We start from the raw sequence: 19,169 nt of genomic DNA, 5'->3' as shown, positions 1-19,169 counted from the left end.
TTGTACGAAATAGGGAATTACTATATACTGCAACTATGGTCAAATCAAAGTGGCTGTCTGTAAACTGAGCCCTACAATGCCTACTGAGAACAAAATAAACCACAATGTATTAGAATGAACTGGAATGTACTACCTGGTGGCACACCGACAACGCACATATAGAACTGGGATGTACTACTTGGTGGGATAGAGAACTGTGATGCACTACCTGGTGACATACAAAGGAATGGTATGTTCTACTTTTTGGCATACTGGGATGTACTAGTTGGTGGTATAGAGAGAGAACTGGAATGCATCTGGTGGCATACAGAGAACTGAGATGTTCTACTTGTTTGTATACAGAGAACTGGTTGCACTACCTGGTGATATGCAAAGAACTTGGATGCACTACTTGGTGGAATACTGTAGATAGAATTGGGATGCACTATATGGTGGCATACAGGGAACGTAGATGCCCTATGATTTGACACAACATGACATTGTTCCCTTGGCCACTATACTTTGGCGTACTGTGCTCTGGCACCACTATAGTATGATACAATTACATAGCTCTATAATAATTATAAAAATAATCCCAATGCTATATTTTCTGATTTCATATATTGCAGATTATTTATCAATTGAGTTATCATCCTTGAAAACCCAATAAACGATAAACCACTTGGAATGCAGGATAACAGCTACTCTCTCTCCTGCTTGTTGTGTACTATTATACAGTATTAGGTTTCAGTAGTAGCACCCTCTTATGCCAGGGGAATGTGACAAATTATATTTACAAACAAAAAATGATTTCAGGCAATTTTGGGGGTTTCACCCAATACATTGTTTATTACATTACATTGGTTTATCCTCCACTTGTTAACACAATTGATTGATAGAAAATACAAGTTACATTCAGAAAATAAACATTTCTTCACTTTCAAACATATCAAAGTGATACAAGTTCAAGTGGCACATTCTTCGATCAGATCCCTGGAGTGACTCCTCATGTGACTTAGCAGTGTTATATTTGTAATAAAACACTTGCTGCATTCAGAACATGTAAACGGTTTCTCTCCTGTGTGATTCCTCTGATGTACAACAAGATTTGACTTTTGGATAAAACACTTGCTGCACTCAGAGCATTTATATGGTTTCTCTCCTGTGTGAATCCTCTGGTGTTTAATGAGTTGGTGCTTATCTGGAAAACACTTGCTACATTCTGGGCACTTAAATGGTCTCTCTCCTGTGTGACTCCTCTGATGTTTAACAAGATGATGCTTTTTGTTAAAACACTTGCTACAGTCAGAGCATATAAATGGTTTCTCCCCTGTGTGAATCATCTGATGACAGACAAGCTGTGATATTCGTGTAAAACACTTGCTGCATTCAGAACACTTATATGGTTTCTCTCCTGTGTGAATTCTCTGATGATTAACAAGTTGTTGCTTAGTTTTAAAACACTTGCTACATTCACAACATGTAAATGGCTTTTCTCCTGTGTGATTCCTCAAATGACTCGCAAGGTGGTGCTTGTTGGTAAAACACTTGTTGCATTCATAACATGTAAATGGTTTCTCTCCTGTGTGAATCCTCTGATGTACAACAAGATTCATCTTCTCTGTAAAACACTTGCTACATTCAGAGCATTTAAATGGCTTCTCTCCTGTGTGACTCATCTGATGTCTGACAAGTTGCTGCTTGTTAAAAAAACACATGCTGCATTCAGAACATGTAAATGGTTTCTCTCCTGTGTGAGTTCTCTGATGACTCAGAAATTGTTTCTTGTCTCTATAACATTTGCTACACTCGGAACATGTAAATGGTCTTTCTCCTGTGTGACTCCTCTGATGTCTGAGAAGATGCCGCTTCCCAATAAAACACTTGCTACATTCAGAACATGTAAATGGCTTCTCTCCTGTGTGAATCCTCTGATGGATGAGAAGCTCTGATTTACGTGTAAAGCATTTGTCACACTCAGAGCACAGATGTGGTCTCTCTCCTGTGTGACTCCTCTGATGGATTTGAAGCTCTGATTTACATGTAAAGCGTTTGTCACACTCAGAGCACGGATGTGGTCTCTCTCCTGTGTGACTCCTCTGATGGATGAGAAGATGTGATTTACGTATAAAGCGTTTGTCACACTCAGAGCACAGATGTGGTCTCTCTCCTGTCAGACTCATCATGTATTAGCTGAGATACAAATTAGTTGTAGAAGGTTTCTCATATGCAGAAAATAACAGCTTTTATGAATCCACCAGATGTGTCAGAAGAAATGACATCTGTACTTGACTTTATCAGAAATCAATGTCCATTTCCACAATGTCTTCTAATATGTCCTGTATGACAGAAAAAGATTATATTAAAAAATATAAAAGTTATGGAAGTACATAAACTTTGACAGTTATAGTGCTACTTTATAAACAGAACATAATAAATGTATGTATATTGTGGTAAGATGGGTCAATTCTCACTTGAATTTCCCACATTCCCATGGGATCATCTCCATCAAAGGGAGACTAAAGCAACATCCTGTGCATTTTTCTGGACCAGTGGAGGTTTGAAATGCCAGGTATTCCTAGTTGCACTGGACCAGCTGCTAATAACCACTGAATGTGAGGGTTTACAACTCTTATCCTTCTGTTGCTCTTGGCACTGATAACAAAAAGTGACCAGTGTGTAGGCTGGAACCATATGTAGGCTGAAACCATATTAGTGCCAGAGACAAGTGAATTAGCTGTACAATGAAGCATAGAGGATTGTGGCTGTGTTATACTGCAGCAGACTGAACAATAGCACTTGGTGCTGGAACATATCCTTAAACCTACATGTCTCATTATTATACCTGTTTGTCTAGGATTCTTTGCATGTGTGTGTTAAACAAAGTGTCGAAAAGCATTAAAAGACACTTTTTTCCATAGGAACATACCGAATGTGTGCACTAATTCCTATGACCCTGTTACTCTGGGTGTGGGGGTGTGCCACCAGTCAATAGTACTTACAAACCTGAAATTGCTGCCATAATCTCTTCTTTGACTCTGAACTATCCTGTGTTCCCCACATTCAATCTATTTCAAAATTATTTTACATGAATCTAAAAAAATATATCTGAAGTATGATAAGATCCTACATAAGACACTGCTATACAGTAATCCATTATTTATAAGCTTGTCTGTTATTAGCCAGCTCTAGTATGGTTGTTTGTAATGGAATATACAGTGTAAGATACTTTTTATAATAAATACATTATAATTACTCTGTGCAGCAGGTAAGTATATATAAAGGGGTATCTAGGTGTCAGCTCCATCATAGTATCTTACATATTACTCTGTGTATCAGGTTAGTATATATAAAGGGGTATCTAGTTGACAGCTCCATCATAGTATCTTACATATTACTCTGTGTATCAGGTTAGTATATATAAAGAGGTATCTAGGTGTCAGCTCCATCATAGTATCTTACATATTACTCTGTGTATCAGGTTAGTATATATAAAGGGGTATCTAGGTGGCAGCTGCATCATAGTATCTTACATATTACTCTGTACATCAGGTTAGTATATATAAAGGGGTATCTAGGTGGCAGCTCCATCATAGTATATTACATATTACTCTGTGCATCAGGTTAGTATATATATAAAGGGGTATCTAGGTGGCAGCTCCATCATAGGGTCTTACATATTACTCCGTGTATCAGGTTAGTATATATAAAGGGGTATCTAGGTGACAGCTCCATCATAGTATATTACATATTACTCTGTGTATCAGGTTAGTATATATATATAAAGGGGTATCTAGGTGGCAGCTCCATTATAGTATATTACATATTACTCTGTGTATCAGGTTAGTATATATAAAGGGGTATCTAGGTGACAGCTCCATCATAGTATCTTACATATTACTCTGTGCATCAGGTTAGTATATATAAAGGGGAACAAATGTGGAATATCTTTAATTCTATTTTGTTGTTTTGCAATACAATAACTATATAATACCAAACATAGAAAATAAAGTTTACAGTATCTCATACTATTATATATAGTTATATTGTTAGACAAACAAATTAACTAATGTTGGTGTAAATCTGTTTAAATATGAACAACAAGACAATTGCTCCAAAATTTTATCTATACCGATATCTTCATATATCAGTATAATCTTATGTATAATATAATTACCTTACTCTGGGGATCCTTCCTCTGTCTCTCTTTCTCCTCCGTCCTCCCAGCTCTCCAACCAGTAACTGATCCAGCAGCTCCTCCATCAGCTCCCAGTGGCCTGATACAGCCTATTTATAGTCACTCCTCCCCATCTCTCCCCAGTAGTTCCCAGGATGCCCTGCAGGAATTCTTACACTGAGAGGTGACATGTAAATTAGGGTCACATGACATTAGTATACAGTCATTCACCACAGCAGCTCCTCCTGCCCAGCTCCTTGTCTTGCAAATGAGGTGTAAATATTCCTACGGTCACTTACTACAATGGGAAATGCTAATTACACCCTGGCAGGGTAACACCTTGTATTGTAATTAGATCACAGCAGCCTCTGGCCTCCTGTTATGTCACCACAGGGACCTTTTGTTTAGGAGTCACCTATTGTCCAGGCAGAGAGTCAGCAGAAATTCCTGATCTACATATCAACAGGCGCATATCATTTATTCACTGCTAAGCTATAACATGATTATACAGATATAATTACTGTAACACTAGTGAAATGTTTGTACAAACCTGAATGACACGATGTTTCTCATGACCGTAGCATTTATAAAATGTAATCCTTTAGTCCAATAAAATGCAGAATTACAAATGTGAATTTTTTCCCCATTCCCCTACAGCAGTGGTAGCCAACCCTAGCCCTCGAGAGCTACCAACTGTTCACATTTTCCAGACAACCTAGCTGCTGCACAGCTGCACTCATTAATCACTGACACATTTTAAAAGCTACACAGATGGAGCTAATTAGCTCACATGTGATTCTGTGAGGAGACCTGCAAAACATGCACTGTTGGTAGCTCTCGAGGACCAGGGTTGGCTACTCCAGCCCTACAGTAATGCATATTCCAGGTATGGATCATGGGATTGACAAGCACTAGGTCTACAAGCATTAGATCGACATGCATGAAGGTTGACATGACTGAAGGTTGAGGTGCATTAAGGACGACATGATTGTCGGTAGACATGGGTTAGGTCAACAGGGACATCAGGATGACACAAGCATTAGGTCGACATAGTGAAGGTCCACATGGTGTTTTTCACTTTGTTGTCCTGAATGTCAGCACAGTCGCTCGCCAGGCTTCAGGACACTATTTTATTCTCCCACCATAACCTAGTGGATGGTAGGGCATGAACTACCACCTGTAGGCTTGACAAAAATGAAAATACCCATGTCGATCTTATGACTGTGGACCTACCCCATGTCGACCTAATGCTTGTGTCGACCTAATGATCCTGTTGACCTAACCTGCATCTACCATCAGTCATGGCAACGTTCATGCATGTCGACCTTTAGTCATGTCAACATTCTGTCATGTCGACATTCAGTGGTCGACTTAATGCTTGTTGACCTTCCCCTTGTCGACCTAGTGACTGTCTCCCCATATCCCAGTGCAAATTTTGTTCCCAATGTGGTGCCATTGATTGCAAAAATGTTTTTTTTTTTTTAAATAAAATATTATTATGAATTAGGTGACACAAGATTGTTTTATTAGAAATGTATTTTCTTGGAGGAACTGTGGGTGTGTTGGGACTATTTTGCATATTTTCTGGGACTGCCCAGTCCTGCGGCTGCTATGTAGTGAGGTATTCTCTCTCATTGGGATATCAATTCCTAGTGATCCTGTGGTGGCTCTGCTTCACCAAACCCCACTCCCTCTGCTTAGTTGTGATAAATACCTGCTGGGACATATCTTAATCTCCGCTAAGGCAGACATATGACAATTATGGAAATCCCACTCTGTACCTAATATAAAAACCATTATCAATAACATTCACAAACACTTCGTCTTTGAGACGGTCGGATGTAAATATTCCTCTTCGCCTTCCTCAATACATATAAAATGGTTCAAGTGGAGTAAATATCGGGAGAGGCAGGTACAATTTATTATTTACAGTGACCCAGTCGATATTTCAGTCCTTCACTCGCCTGAGTTTGGCGATTCACCTTAATTGGTTTAATTGTTAGTCTGTGGTGTGTGTTTCTATGCATCCCATGTCTTGTCTCCTTTCCTCCTGTGTCTGTTCGTCTTCATTATTTTATTTTTTATTTTTTTTCTCTCTCTTCTTTTTTTTTTCTTTTTCTTATATTACTGCTTTTTTCTTTTTTTTTGTCCTGGGACAGTTTCCTTTTTTTGTTTATAGCAAGCTATAATTCCGGTATCACCTTATGATTGGGTATCAGATACTTAGCTTCTGTATATGACTCCTGTCTCGGTACTTGTTTCCTAGCACGGCCACAATCGCGGGCATCGCGGGTCATTTTTAATGGTATGCGATGCGACCGACGCGATGCCCGTTATTTCCCGTTGAAATGCATTCAAAAGCTGAAAATCGCGTCGGTCGCATCGCATGCTGCCAAAAAAAGCATGCGATGCTACCGACGCGATGACCGCGATTTTACATAGGGAACAATGTAAAATTCCTCAATTGACCCAAATAAACATAGGGAACAATGTTAAATGGCCCACAGACCCCAAAAAAAAAAAAACCCCTGAAGTGTGAAATGGCCCCCCAAAAAATTGATAACGCCACTCCACGATCAACGTCAACCCGAAGCGTAGAGAGCGCGAGGGGCGGCGGTACGCGTCCTCCGACCTTTTCAAACCCCTAATATCCACGTCGGCATGGAGTTGAGAATAGAAAGTGTGGCGAGCGCAGGGAGCCACCGAGCCTGAAGCGTAGAGAGCGCGAGGGGCGGCGGTACGCGTCCTCCGACCTTTTCATACCCCTAATATCCACGTCGGCATGGAGTTGAGAATAGAAAGTGTGGCGAGCGCAGGGAGCCACCGAGCCCGAAGCGTGGCGAGCGCAGCGAGCCCCGCGAGGGAACGCGGATACCTGTGAAGTCAGCGAGGGAACGCGGATACCTGTGAAGGTATCCGCGTCCCCTCGCGGGGATCGCCACGCTTCGTGCTCGGTGGCTCGCTACGCTCGCCACACTTTCTATTCTCAACTCCACGCCGACGTGGATAGTGGGGGTATGAAAAGGTCGGAGGACGCGTACCGCTGCGCTCGCCACGCTTCGGGTTGACGTTGATCGTGGGGTGGCGTTAACAATTTTTTGGGGGCCCATTTCACACTTCAGGGTTTTTTGGGGGGGTCTGTGGGCCATTTAACATTGTTCCCTATGTTTATTTGGGTCAATTGAGTCATTTTACATTGTTCCCTATGTAAAATCGCGGGCATCGCGTCGGTCGCATCGCATGCGATTTTTGGCACGCATGCGATGCGACCGACGCAATTTTTTTACCTGCGATGCCCGAGATCCTAATCGTTGTGGCCGTGCTAGGAAACAAGTACCCCTGTCTCTGATTGTCTTAAATGTATATGCACACTTAAATTTGTCCTGCCAATAAAAATTTTAATATTTAAAAGAAATGTATTTTTGTGGCATCTTTTGCATGTGGTATAGCTGTATGTATCTTCTACTCAAGAGATAATAAAAGTTTAATAGAACCTGTAAATTTATAATTTGAAAGAAATACCATACTGTATTTTTTAATTAAATCAATTAAATGGGAAATGTGTACAAAGAAGTTACTCCAGCAAAAACATTTTTATGTATTTTTGAAACATAATACATCATTTGTATTACTGAGAATTTAGTGCAAAAACACAGATACAAAAAATTATACTGTATAATATATTTACTAATGATATAACCTTTTAGTTAGTTTTATATGTTTTGGATTACTTTGAAGTTTATTAGCTTTCAATGCAAAATCAGACCTATCTTGATTGATGCATCCTTGTCCACAACATTATCAGCCAGGTAGCAATCAACAGCTAATGCTTTAAAATCAGGTTTAAGTATGCTTTAACTTAATAATACAATATTTAAAATGTAACTGCTCTCTTATTGCTCTCTGTGATAGATATTTCTTATTTTTTAGAAAATGCTTTTGTTTGGTTCAAATTTTAAATATAGTTGTTGAAATCTATATAATAATCACATTGAACAAAGTTATTTTATATGTAATGAGTTCTTTTGATAAAAGTTTAAATAATCTTAATGGTTTCTGAACAGTGTTGGTCTGTGAGATAATATAGTGTTAATAAAAATTAGTGCTAGGTAGCCGAAGCTATATATAGAGAGAGAGAGATAAAAAAATTTAATTAAAATGAGAGAGATAGTGTTAGTGAGGGAAAAGTGTTAATAGAATGTAAGGGCGTGCAGCACTGAAGCCACCCAGCCCAATTAGTCCAGGGGCACCGCACCCCACACCACCGTTACCCTAAATTGGGTCTACGATTATTTGATATATCTGAACTAAGAGCTACCTACCTTGGAGCAACCCCAGACTACTCCACGTGGCATATCAGGACCTGCATCTCCTCCTAATACAAACTCCTCACTGCCTCTCACAACATACATACAGATAGTGGTAGATGTTCAAATTAGTTCAGTAATACCATTCAGGTGCATGCAAGGAAGGGGTTAATACTGAGTAAGTAAAGCAATACATTGGTTCCCCCAGCACACTGAATAGTATTAGTAACCAATCTTGAACACTACATGATAATAGAATTCAGAGATATTGGTTACATTTACCTACGCAGGTGTATGACATGCCCCCAAGCCGCGTCAAGGCTTCTCTGTATATTGGGGGTCCCTGGCGCTATATCTAGGTGCAGGGTGCGGCACCCCAAAAACTTTCATAAGCTAGGAAGCCCAGTGCAGCACGCCAGTGAGATAATATAGTGTTAATAAAAATTTGTGATAGGAAGCCGAAGCTATATATAGAGAGAGAGAAATAAAAAAATGAAATGTAATTAAAATGAGAGAGTTAGTGTTAGTGACAGAAAAGTGTTAATAGAATATAAGGGCGTGCCGCACTAAAGCCACCCAGCCCAACCAGTCCAGGGGCACTGCACCCCACACCACCGTTACCCTAAATTGGGTCTACGATTAACCAGCAAGTAGCCACATGATAATGGCTCCTTACTTGATATATCTGAACTAAGAGCTACCTACCTTGGAGCAACCCCAGACTACTCCATGTGGCATATCAGGACCTGCATCTCCTCCTAATACAAGCTCCTCACTGCCTCTAACAATGGCCCTTATTCAGAAATTTCGCAGTACAAATTTGTTCTCAAAATGGGCAAAACCATGTGCACTGCAGGTGGGGCAGATGCAACATATGCAGAGAGAGTTAGATTTATGTGAGTTATTTTGTTTCTGTGCAGGGTAAATACTGGCTGCATTATTTTTACACTGCAATTTAGATTTCAGTTTCAACACACCCCACTGGGAGGTGACATGTAAATTATGGTAACATAACATTAGTATTCAGTCATTCACCACAGCAGCTTCTCTTGCCCAGCTCCTTGTCTTGCAAATAAGGTGTAAATATTCCTAAAGTCACTTACTACAATGGGAAATGCTAATTACACACTGGCAGGGTAACACCTTGCATTGTAATTAGATCACAGCAGCCTCTGGCCTCCTGTTATGGGACCTTTTGTTTAGGAGTCACCTATTGTCCAGGCAGAGAGTCAGCAGAAAGTCCTGATCTACAGGCGCATATCATTTATTCACTGCTAAGCTATAACATAATTAGACATATATAATTACCGTAACAAAAGTGAAATTAGTATATATAAAGGGGTATCTAGGTGGCAGCTCCATCATAGTATCTTACATATTACTCTGTGTATCAGGTTAGTATATATAACGGGGTATCTAGGTGACAGTCCCATCATAGTATATTCCATATTACTCTATACATCAGGTTAGTGTATATATAAAGGGGTATCTAGGTGGCAGCTCCATCATAGTATATTACATATTACTCTGTGCATCAGATTAGTGTATATATAAAGGGGTATCTAGGTGGCAGCTCCATCATAGTATCTTACATATTACTCTGTGTATCAGGTTAGTATATATAAAGGGGTATCTAGGTGGCAGCTCCATCATAGTATATTACATATTACTCTGTGTATCAGGTTAGTATATATAAAGGGGTATCTAGGCGGCAGCTCCATCATAGTATTGTACATATTACTCTGTGTATCAGGTTAGTATATATACAGGGTATCTAGGTGGCAGCTCCATAGTATTACTAAGAATGCCCGGCCAGTGGCCGCTACATCAAGTTTTCTTTTTCTATTTCCTCCTCTACTGGTTGATCACTTTGGCCAGTGGTCAAGGCCTGTCGGATAGCCATTCCATGATTGGCCATATGTTCCTTGAATTGAGATTCTGTCTTGCCCACATAGTACAACCCACATGGGCAAGACAGAATGTATACCACGTATTTGGTGGAGCATGTCACTGAATGCCTAATTTTGATCTTATGACCCGTCTGCGGGTGACTGATCGTGTCTCCTGTGAGCATAGAGCTGCAGGTCGTACACCCTGTGCATTTAAAGCAGCCCTTAGGTCTTGACAAAAAGTCTGGTTTGTCTTTTCTCATGAGCTTAGTTACATCTACTTTTACAAGCAAATCAGTCAAATTTCATCCCCTTTTATAGGCAGACATAATTTTGGTGTTATGGAGACTTTTTAGATCTTTATCAGTGGCCACAATTGGCCACAAGGCTTTGACCCGTTTAGTTACCTCACTACTCCCATCCACATATTGTGTTACCCAGGGTATTCTATCTCCCAAAGAATTTTCTTTTTGTGCGCCCCTTAGGGCTTCATCTCTTGGAGTGTCAAGCACTCTCTGTCTGATCTGCAACAGGTCCTTTCTCTTATACCCCCTCTGTTCAAAACGATTCTGCATGAAGTCTAAATCTTTGACTACCGTTTCTTCTTTACTTCTAATGTGCCTTACTCTCAACATCTGAGAGTAAGGCAATCCCTGTAGCAGGGGAATGGGGTGACAGCTCTCATAACGCAACAAGGTATTGCGGTCTGTTTCCTTAACAAAAATAGATGTCTCGATCTTATTGTTATTCAAGCAAATCTTCACATCCAAAAATTTCACCGCCTCACTGCTCATAGAGTAGGTGAACTTCTCTGGACTAGAGCTAGAATTGTATATGTCAAAAACATTACTTAAATCATCAGCTTTACCCCTCCAGAAGATGAGCATATTCTCTATAAAGCGTAAATAAAGCAATATTTTCCCTGCGTAGGGAGCTGGAATAAACAGTACATCATTCACATCATTCATAAAGGAATTGGCATAGGATGGGGCCACATTGGACCCCATTGCCATGCCCAGCAGCCGATGGTGATACATGGTCCCATTGAACAGAAAATAGTTCTTATTCAATACCATAGATAGTAAATCCATATACAGTGAGACAGGTGGACCCCCATATACTGGACAAGAACAGAATAAGTAGATTGCTGCAGGTCCAATCCTTAAGATGTATAATAGGATGGCCAGCTAGAGATTTGAGTCTCATGTCCAGTAAATAATGGAGTCTGTTATCCTCAGGAGTATAGTGGTGTCAGGGTGTATCAGGTATTGAGGAATCTCTACACGTTTCTCTGTGATCTAATTAGGGATAGATCACAGCTGCTCCCAGCAGCACTCACACTCTGAGCTGGGAGCAGCTGTGACCTATCCCTAATTAAGGTACTAGGGTATTTATATGGACACTCTGAGAGACTTTTCATTCTGCTCCTGTGGAAGCTGGGAGACCTTTCCAAGAGAAACGCATAGAGCTTCCTAAATACCTGATACACCCTGACACCACTATACTCCTGAGGATAACAGACTCTTCCATTATTTACTGGACACGGGACTCAAATCTCTACCTGGCCATCCTAATATACATCTTAAGGATTGGACCTGCAGCGATCATCTTATTCATACCCAGGTTTACCAGATATCTACCAGAAAACAACTGTTATACAAAACTACTCAAATGGAATCGGCCACCTGGTAATATATATATATATATTGCTGCTCCAAAATAGAGAATAACCCCATCCAGTTATTCAATATCCTAGATATAGGAGTATCATCAGTGTCCATAAGGGTTTTTTATATATCCATTCATCAGTGTCTATTTATTAATAATTTTATTTATTTTGTGTATGATACATATATTAAAATAATTTTTAACTTGTAAGAAACCGTTATATCTCAAGCCCGCACTGGTATCTTTTTTTGTTTATTCTACATATTTTCAGGGAAGGCAATCCCTTTACCAGCCGCAGTTAGCAGCGCACCTTATTACCAGTTATATTTTTACAACACAGACACCTTGAAAAAGCTGACTGTGTTCAGTGAAACGTGTTGGTGTTATTCAGGAGCTGGTGCCCCAAGAACTTACCTTTCACCCCGATCTGCTGATTCACCTGCTGATTCATCTGAATGGAAGTCTCATTACTGAGGAGTAGCTTGCTTTTAACACCTGGATACAAACCGCATTCTGGTTGAGGCTGTGTAGACGGGTGTGGTACATGGGTCAGACAGTCGGGATCCCAACAGTCATTAGCCCGACGTCGGGATCCCGACTGGCCGGACCCAGACAGCATTATGAGCACAACTAAGCCCCTTGCGGGCTCGCTGCGCTCGCCATGCTGCGGGCACAGTGGCTCGCTATGCGAGCCACCTATTCTATTCTCCCTCTATGGAGGTCGTGGACCCCCACGAGGGAGAATAGCAGGTGGCCATCAGGAACCCAGCTGTCTGTGTTTTGACAGTCGGAATCCAGACATTGGGTAAATGCCTGTCGGGATCCCACCTGTCGGAACCCCGTCCAGCACCCATCTAGACCTGGTAATTATCACATCCAAATCCACAGGACATGTCCTGCAGCGGTACCCAGGACTTTAAATCCATTACAGGGCTTCTCCAAAGGGATTTCAAGCCCATTTCAGTGCAGGTTTCATTTATCCATATAGTTCTAACCACTATTGTGATTGCACTTGGTCCTTGAATTTGCGATTTTTCAATGTTCTTAATTATAATTTTATCAATTTCATTGTGCCATTAAAATGTTAACTTATTGATTCACCTGTTATATAATTTTTTTAAAGATATTTAGCGCTGCTTTATATCTTTCCTGTTGTTTTTTATTCATTTAGAGAGCCGACTACTCCCTCAAAGCAGCAGCTCGTGATTTAGTACACTTATATCAAGCGCTCCATAACTGACTTTTTTATCCGTTTTTTTTTTTTTCACTTTTGTGCATAACATGAACTGATTGGCCAAAAAATAGGGCATTTTGTGTGTGGCGATACTTACTGGCATTGAACAAAATAGGGAATTACTATATACTGCAACTATGGTCAAATCAAAGTGGCTGTCTGTGAACTGAGCCCTACAATGCATACTGAGAAATAAATAAACCACAATGTATTAGAATGAACTGGAATGTACTACCTGGTGGCACAACGACAATGCACATATAGAACTGGGATGTACTACTTGGTGGATAGAGAACTGTGATGCACTACCTGGTGACATACAAAGGACAGGTATGTTCTACTTTTTGGCATACTGGGATGTACTAGTTGGTGGTATAGAGAGAGAGAACTGGAATGGTTTTCTGCTCAGAATTGTGCAGAAGGTGGGAGTGGTTTTCTGCTCAGAATTGTGCAGAAGGTGGGAGTGGTTTTCTGCTCAGAATTGTGCAGAAGGTGGGAGTGGTTTTCTGCTCAGAATTGTGCAGAAGGTGGGAGTGGTTTTCTGCTCAGAATTGTGCAGAAGGTGGGAGTGGTTTTCTGCTCAGAATTGTGCAGAAGGTGGGAGTGGTTTTCTGCTCAGGTGGGTAGCTGATTAGTAGAGGAGTATAAGAACAGCAGGGGGTAAGTGAATGTAATGAACTTGTGAATTTTGAACTGCCATTTTAGCCTAAGTGCCATTTTTAATAAGTGCAGCGTTATATCCAAGAAGGGGTACAACCAGGTTGCAATAGGCTTCTGTCCCTTCTGTTTTTTTTTTTTTTCTTCTTCTTGCTTGAAGCCCAGGTGCCTGACCTGTTAAAGGGTCCACAAAGTGCAGATAGTGTGCTGCATGATCTGAGAGTGGGCCACTGAGGAAAACGTGCAACTGGAAGAAATTACAGAGGAAGCGGACAGATACAGAGTGGTGTGTCAGCAGACTGCAAGACAGCCAGTATCAGCAGGAGACCAGAGGACAAGATTAGAGCCCTACTGTCGCTGCTGCAGACACATCAGGTGTGAGGACACCAGGAGTGTGACACAGCTGCAGGAACAGATAAGTATCAACTTTCTTAAATTTTGATAGAAATTAACTTGTAGTGTGTAATTGCATTGTAATTTAACTCTCTATTGTATACTCGGGGGTTAGTCGCAGGGAGGTAGATAAAATGGGTGGGGCCCTGATTGAGAATCTCACTCAGTGCATGTTGTGCAAGATGTATGCGCACCTGGAGCAAGAGTCCCAGTGCGAATACATCTGCACAAGATGTGAGCGAACGTCCGCCCTGGAAGCCCAGGTCACTGATCTAGAGCGGACTGTTCAGCGACTGAGAGACATTTCCAATCTTGAGCAAAGCCTAAATAGAACGGTGGAGGAGTTGCAGATGGGGTCACTGGTAGAGGAGGAGGATCAGGCAGCCAGCTGGGTCACGGTTAGAAGAGGAAACAAGAGGGACAGGAGGAACAGGAACGACATCTCGGATCTATCACACCCAAACAAATTTGCCCGGTTGGACGAAGTTTCGGGGGAGGATAGAGACGAAATGACGGAGCTGGAGGATACGGCTCCCTCTAGCAACCGGAGGAGCGGTCCCTCTAGCTCAAACGGGATGACAGTTAGTGAGGTACCAAGGCAGATAGTGGTGGTAGGGGATTCCATCATTAGGAGAACAGACAGGGCAATCTGCTATCGGGACCGCGATCGCCGCATGGTCTGTTGCCTCCCGGGTGCTCGGGTACGGCACATCGCGGACCGAGTCGACAGATTGTTGGGAGGGGCTGGGAGCAACCCGGCGGTCTTGGTGCACATCGGCACCAACGACAAAGTCAATGGTAGGTGGGATGTCCTCAAGAAAGAGTATAGGGAATTAGGTAAGAAATTAAAGGCGAGGACATCTAGGGTAATTTTCTCGGAAATATTACCAGTGCCACGCGCTAGCTCAGGGAGGCAGAGGGAGATCAGGGAGGTAAATGTGTGGCTTAAGGATTGGTGTAGGAAAGAGGGATTCGTGTTCATGGAACACTGGGCGGACTTCTCGGTCAGGCGCCATCTTTTTTGCCGTGATGGATTGCACCTGAACGAGGAGGGGGCTGCGGTGCTGGGGGGAAGGATGGTTAGAGGGTTGGAGGAGATTTTAAACTAGGCGACGGGGGGTGGGGGCAGCAAGACATTATGGGACCATCAGGGAGAGAAGCCGGACTGGGATCAGGAATCATATGGGGGAAGGAGATGATGGGGGGGACGGAGACATAGACAATGTCCTGGGACATAACAAGGGTATAATCGGGGGTAACTCTCAGGGTGCATCAGGAATGTCATGTAATAAAATGTTATGTTGTAACAGTCACGTTACCCCACTACAGTTCTTAGGTACAGATGATCTTAGTATACGGGAAGGAGGGAAGGACAGAGGAAGAATTCCCAGAACTATAAAGAGGGCAGGCAGTGTGCATGGTGGGGAGGCCTGTAGAGAGTCTATTGAAGGGGAGAGGGGAAAGAGGAAGCTAGTAAAGAATTCAAATGGGTCCTGGGGTGAAACTAATCACAATTTTAGAGCCATATCTAAAAATAAACATAAATTAAAATGCTTACTCGCTAATGCAAGAAGCTTAGTGAGTAAAATCGGGGAGCTAGAAACGGTGATCAGTAGGGACGACTACGACATCATTGGTATTACAGAAACATGGTGTAATGAGTCGCATGACTGGGCATTAAACATGGAGGGATATACACTCTACAGGAAAGACAGGGAAAATAGAAGGGGCGGGGGTGTGTGCCTATATGTAAATAATAACTTAACATCATGTGAGAAAAATATGAGCACAGACCTGGAAGACGACAACTCGGAGACAGTGTGGGCAGAGATAACCGACAATAATAAAAAAACAAAAAACAAATTTATAATAGGGGTATGCTATAGACCACCAAATATAAACGAAAGGGAAGAGTCTCTTCTTTTAAACCAAATCAAACAAGCATCAAATCAGGGTCAGGTATTAATTATGGGGGATTTTAATTTACTCGACATTGATTGGGAAAACGAAACAGGTAAATCCGCAAAAAGCAATGGGTTCTTAAGCTTACTTAAAGACCAGTTTATTACACAAACGGTGGAAACTCCAACTCGTGATGAGGCACTCTTGGACTTAGTTTTAACAAATAACACAGACTTAGTTTCAAACACAAAAGTAATTGAACAATTAGGGAACAGTGATCACAATATGGTTTCACTGGAAATCAACTTCAGTAAATTACATCAAAAAGGATCTGCAAAAATACTAAACTTCAGAAAAGCGAACTTTGAATTATTCAGGGAAGCCCTAACAGGAATTGGGTGGAAAACGGTTATGGAGGGAAAAAATGCAGAGGAAATGTGGGATACTCTAAAAAAGGTGCTTGACTCACTAACTATTGAATACATTCCTAAAGTAACTAAAGGTAAATTCAACAAAAAAAAGCCACCATGGTTGGACAAAGAAGTAAGGTCAGCTATCAACAATAAAACCAGAGCCTTTAAATTCTATAAAAATAACTTGAATGAGGAGGCGTTCGCAAAATACAAAGAATCAAACAAAACTTGTAAAGGGGTAATCAAAGCAGCTAAAATATTATATGAAGAGTGCATAGCCACTGAAAGCAAAACCAACCCAAAGAAGTTTTTTAAATACATAAATAGTAAACGTTTAATTAAGGAAAACATAGGCCCACTAACTGATACTAGTGGAAAAAGTGTTACTGAGGACAAGGGAAAAGCAAAACTGTTAAATGAGTTCTTCTCATCAGTATTTACTAAGGGAGAGCAGACTGTGGAACGAACATTTACCACAAACGGGACAAATAAGCCAGATCTCATTGTGGATTTCACGCCGAAGGAAATAATACTGAGGCTAAGCAAACTCAAAACAAATAAATCACCAGGGCCAGATGGGATTCATCCAAGGGTATTAATGGAATTAAGGGATGAACTAGCTACCCCCCTACATTATATCTTTAGCAAGTCACTATCGTCAGGTATAGTACCAAAAGATTGGAGAATAGCAGAGGTAGTGCCAATATTCAAAAAAGGAAAAAAGGAAGATCCCGCTAATTACAGACCCGTTAGTTTAACATCAATTGTGGGTAAACTATTTGAAGGATTTTTAAGGGATGGTATCCAGAAATATTTAGATCATCACAGTCTACTCAGTGCTAACCAACATGGGTTCGTGAAAAATCGTTCATGCCAAACTAATCTACTAGGGTTCTATGAAGAGGTTAGTAAAAACCTCGATAATGGAAATGCTGTAGATGTGATTTTCCTAGATTTCGCTAAAGCATTTGATACTGTCCCACACAAGAGATTGATTAATAAAATGGAGAACTTAGGATTGGGTGAAAATATCTGCAGATGGGTAGGGAATTGGCTATGTAATAGAGAACAAAGAGTGGTTGTGAATGGTGCCGTATCAGATATGATACCGGTACTAAGTGGAGTGCCCCAGGGTTCGGTTTTAGGGCCCATTTTGTTTAACATTTTTATTAACGATATTGGGATAGGGTTACTCAGCAATGTATCCATCTTTGCGGACGATACAAAACTTAGCAAAGTCATCAAATCATCAGAAGATGTCACCATGCTTCAAAATGATCTTGCAATTCTAGATGAGTGGGCAAAAAAATGGAAGATGAGGTTCAATGTAGATAAATGTAAGGTTATGCACCTTGGGAGACACAACCAGTGTGCAAGTTACAACCTTAGCGGAGAGGAACTGGGTAATTCCATACTTGAAAAGGATCTAGGAGTCCAAATAGACAGCAAACTAGGATGTAGTGCCCATTGTAATGTAGCTACAAAAAAGGCCAACAAAATTCTGGCATGTATTAAGAGGGGAATGGAAACTAGGGACTTGAGGGTAATTATGCCACTATATAAAGCATTGGTGAGACCTCACCTAGAGTACGGAGTACAGTTCTGGGCCCCACACTATAAAAAGGACATCATAGAATTAGAAAAAGTCCAAAGGCGAGCAACAAAGCTTATTAGGGGAATGGAGAATTTAAGCTACGGGGAGAGATTAAGCAATTTGGGACTATTTACATTAGAAAAGAGACGTTTAAGGGGGGACATGCTCAACATGTACAAGTATATCAAGGGCCAATATAAGGAACTGTCACGTACCCTCTTTTCTACTAGAAAGGAATCTAGGACGCGAGGGCATGAGTATAGATTAGAAGAAAAAAGATTTCATTCAGCTAGTAGAAAGAATTTCTTTACGGTCAGAACAGTCAAACTCTGGAACTCTCTTCCCAGAGAGGTGGTAACGGCTGGCTCATTAAATGCATTCAAGGCAAAGTTGGACAAACATTTACTGGAGAAAAACATCCATGGGTACAAATAAGAAATATAATTTGTCTGTAAAATACCAGAACCTACCAAATCAGCAATGGATATCTATACCAGGTTGAACTAGATGGACGCAAGTCTTTTTTCAGCCTTACCTACTATGTAACTATGTAACTATGTAACATAGAAACATAGAATTTGACGGCAGATAAGAACCACTTGGCCCATCTAGTCTGCCCCTTTTTTAAACATGTTACCTCAAACCATATTTGATCCTTATTTTTTTGTAAGGATATCAATATGCCTATCCCAAGCATGTTTAAATTGTACTACTGTATTTGCCTCTACCACCTCTGATGGCAGGCTATTCCACTTATCTACTACTGTTTCTGTGAAGTAATTCTTCCTCAAATTTCCCCTGAATCTTCCTCCCTCTAGTTTCAGTGCATGTCCTCGTGTTCTGCTGCTCCTCTTCCTGTGAAGAATGTCTCCCACCTGTACCTTGTTAAAACCCTTGATATATTTGAAAGTTTCTATCATGTCCCCCCTTTCCCTTCTCTGCTCTAAAGTATACAT

The 19,169-nt window shown here is 41.0% G+C and overlaps 1 protein-coding gene across 1 annotated transcript; it reads right to left on the bottom strand.

Annotated features, from left to right (window-relative positions):
* Positions 1 to 855: 855 nt before the first annotated feature.
* Positions 856 to 2,314, bottom strand: LOC146072820 (uncharacterized). The gene has a single exon (XM_083180016.1). The coding sequence runs from the start codon at positions 2,163 to 2,165 to the stop codon at positions 945 to 947; it is 1,221 nt and encodes a 406-aa protein (XP_083036142.1). The 5' UTR covers positions 2,166 to 2,314; the 3' UTR covers positions 856 to 944.
* Positions 2,315 to 19,169: the final 16,855 nt, after the last annotated feature.

Source organism: Crinia signifera, chromosome 4 (assembly GCF_055691185.1).
Source record: "Crinia signifera chromosome 4, ASM5569118v1, whole genome shotgun sequence".
In the NCBI taxonomy this organism is placed as follows: Eukaryota; Metazoa; Chordata; class Amphibia; order Anura; family Myobatrachidae; genus Crinia; species Crinia signifera.
This window is presented reverse-complemented; position numbering and strand designations above follow the sequence as displayed.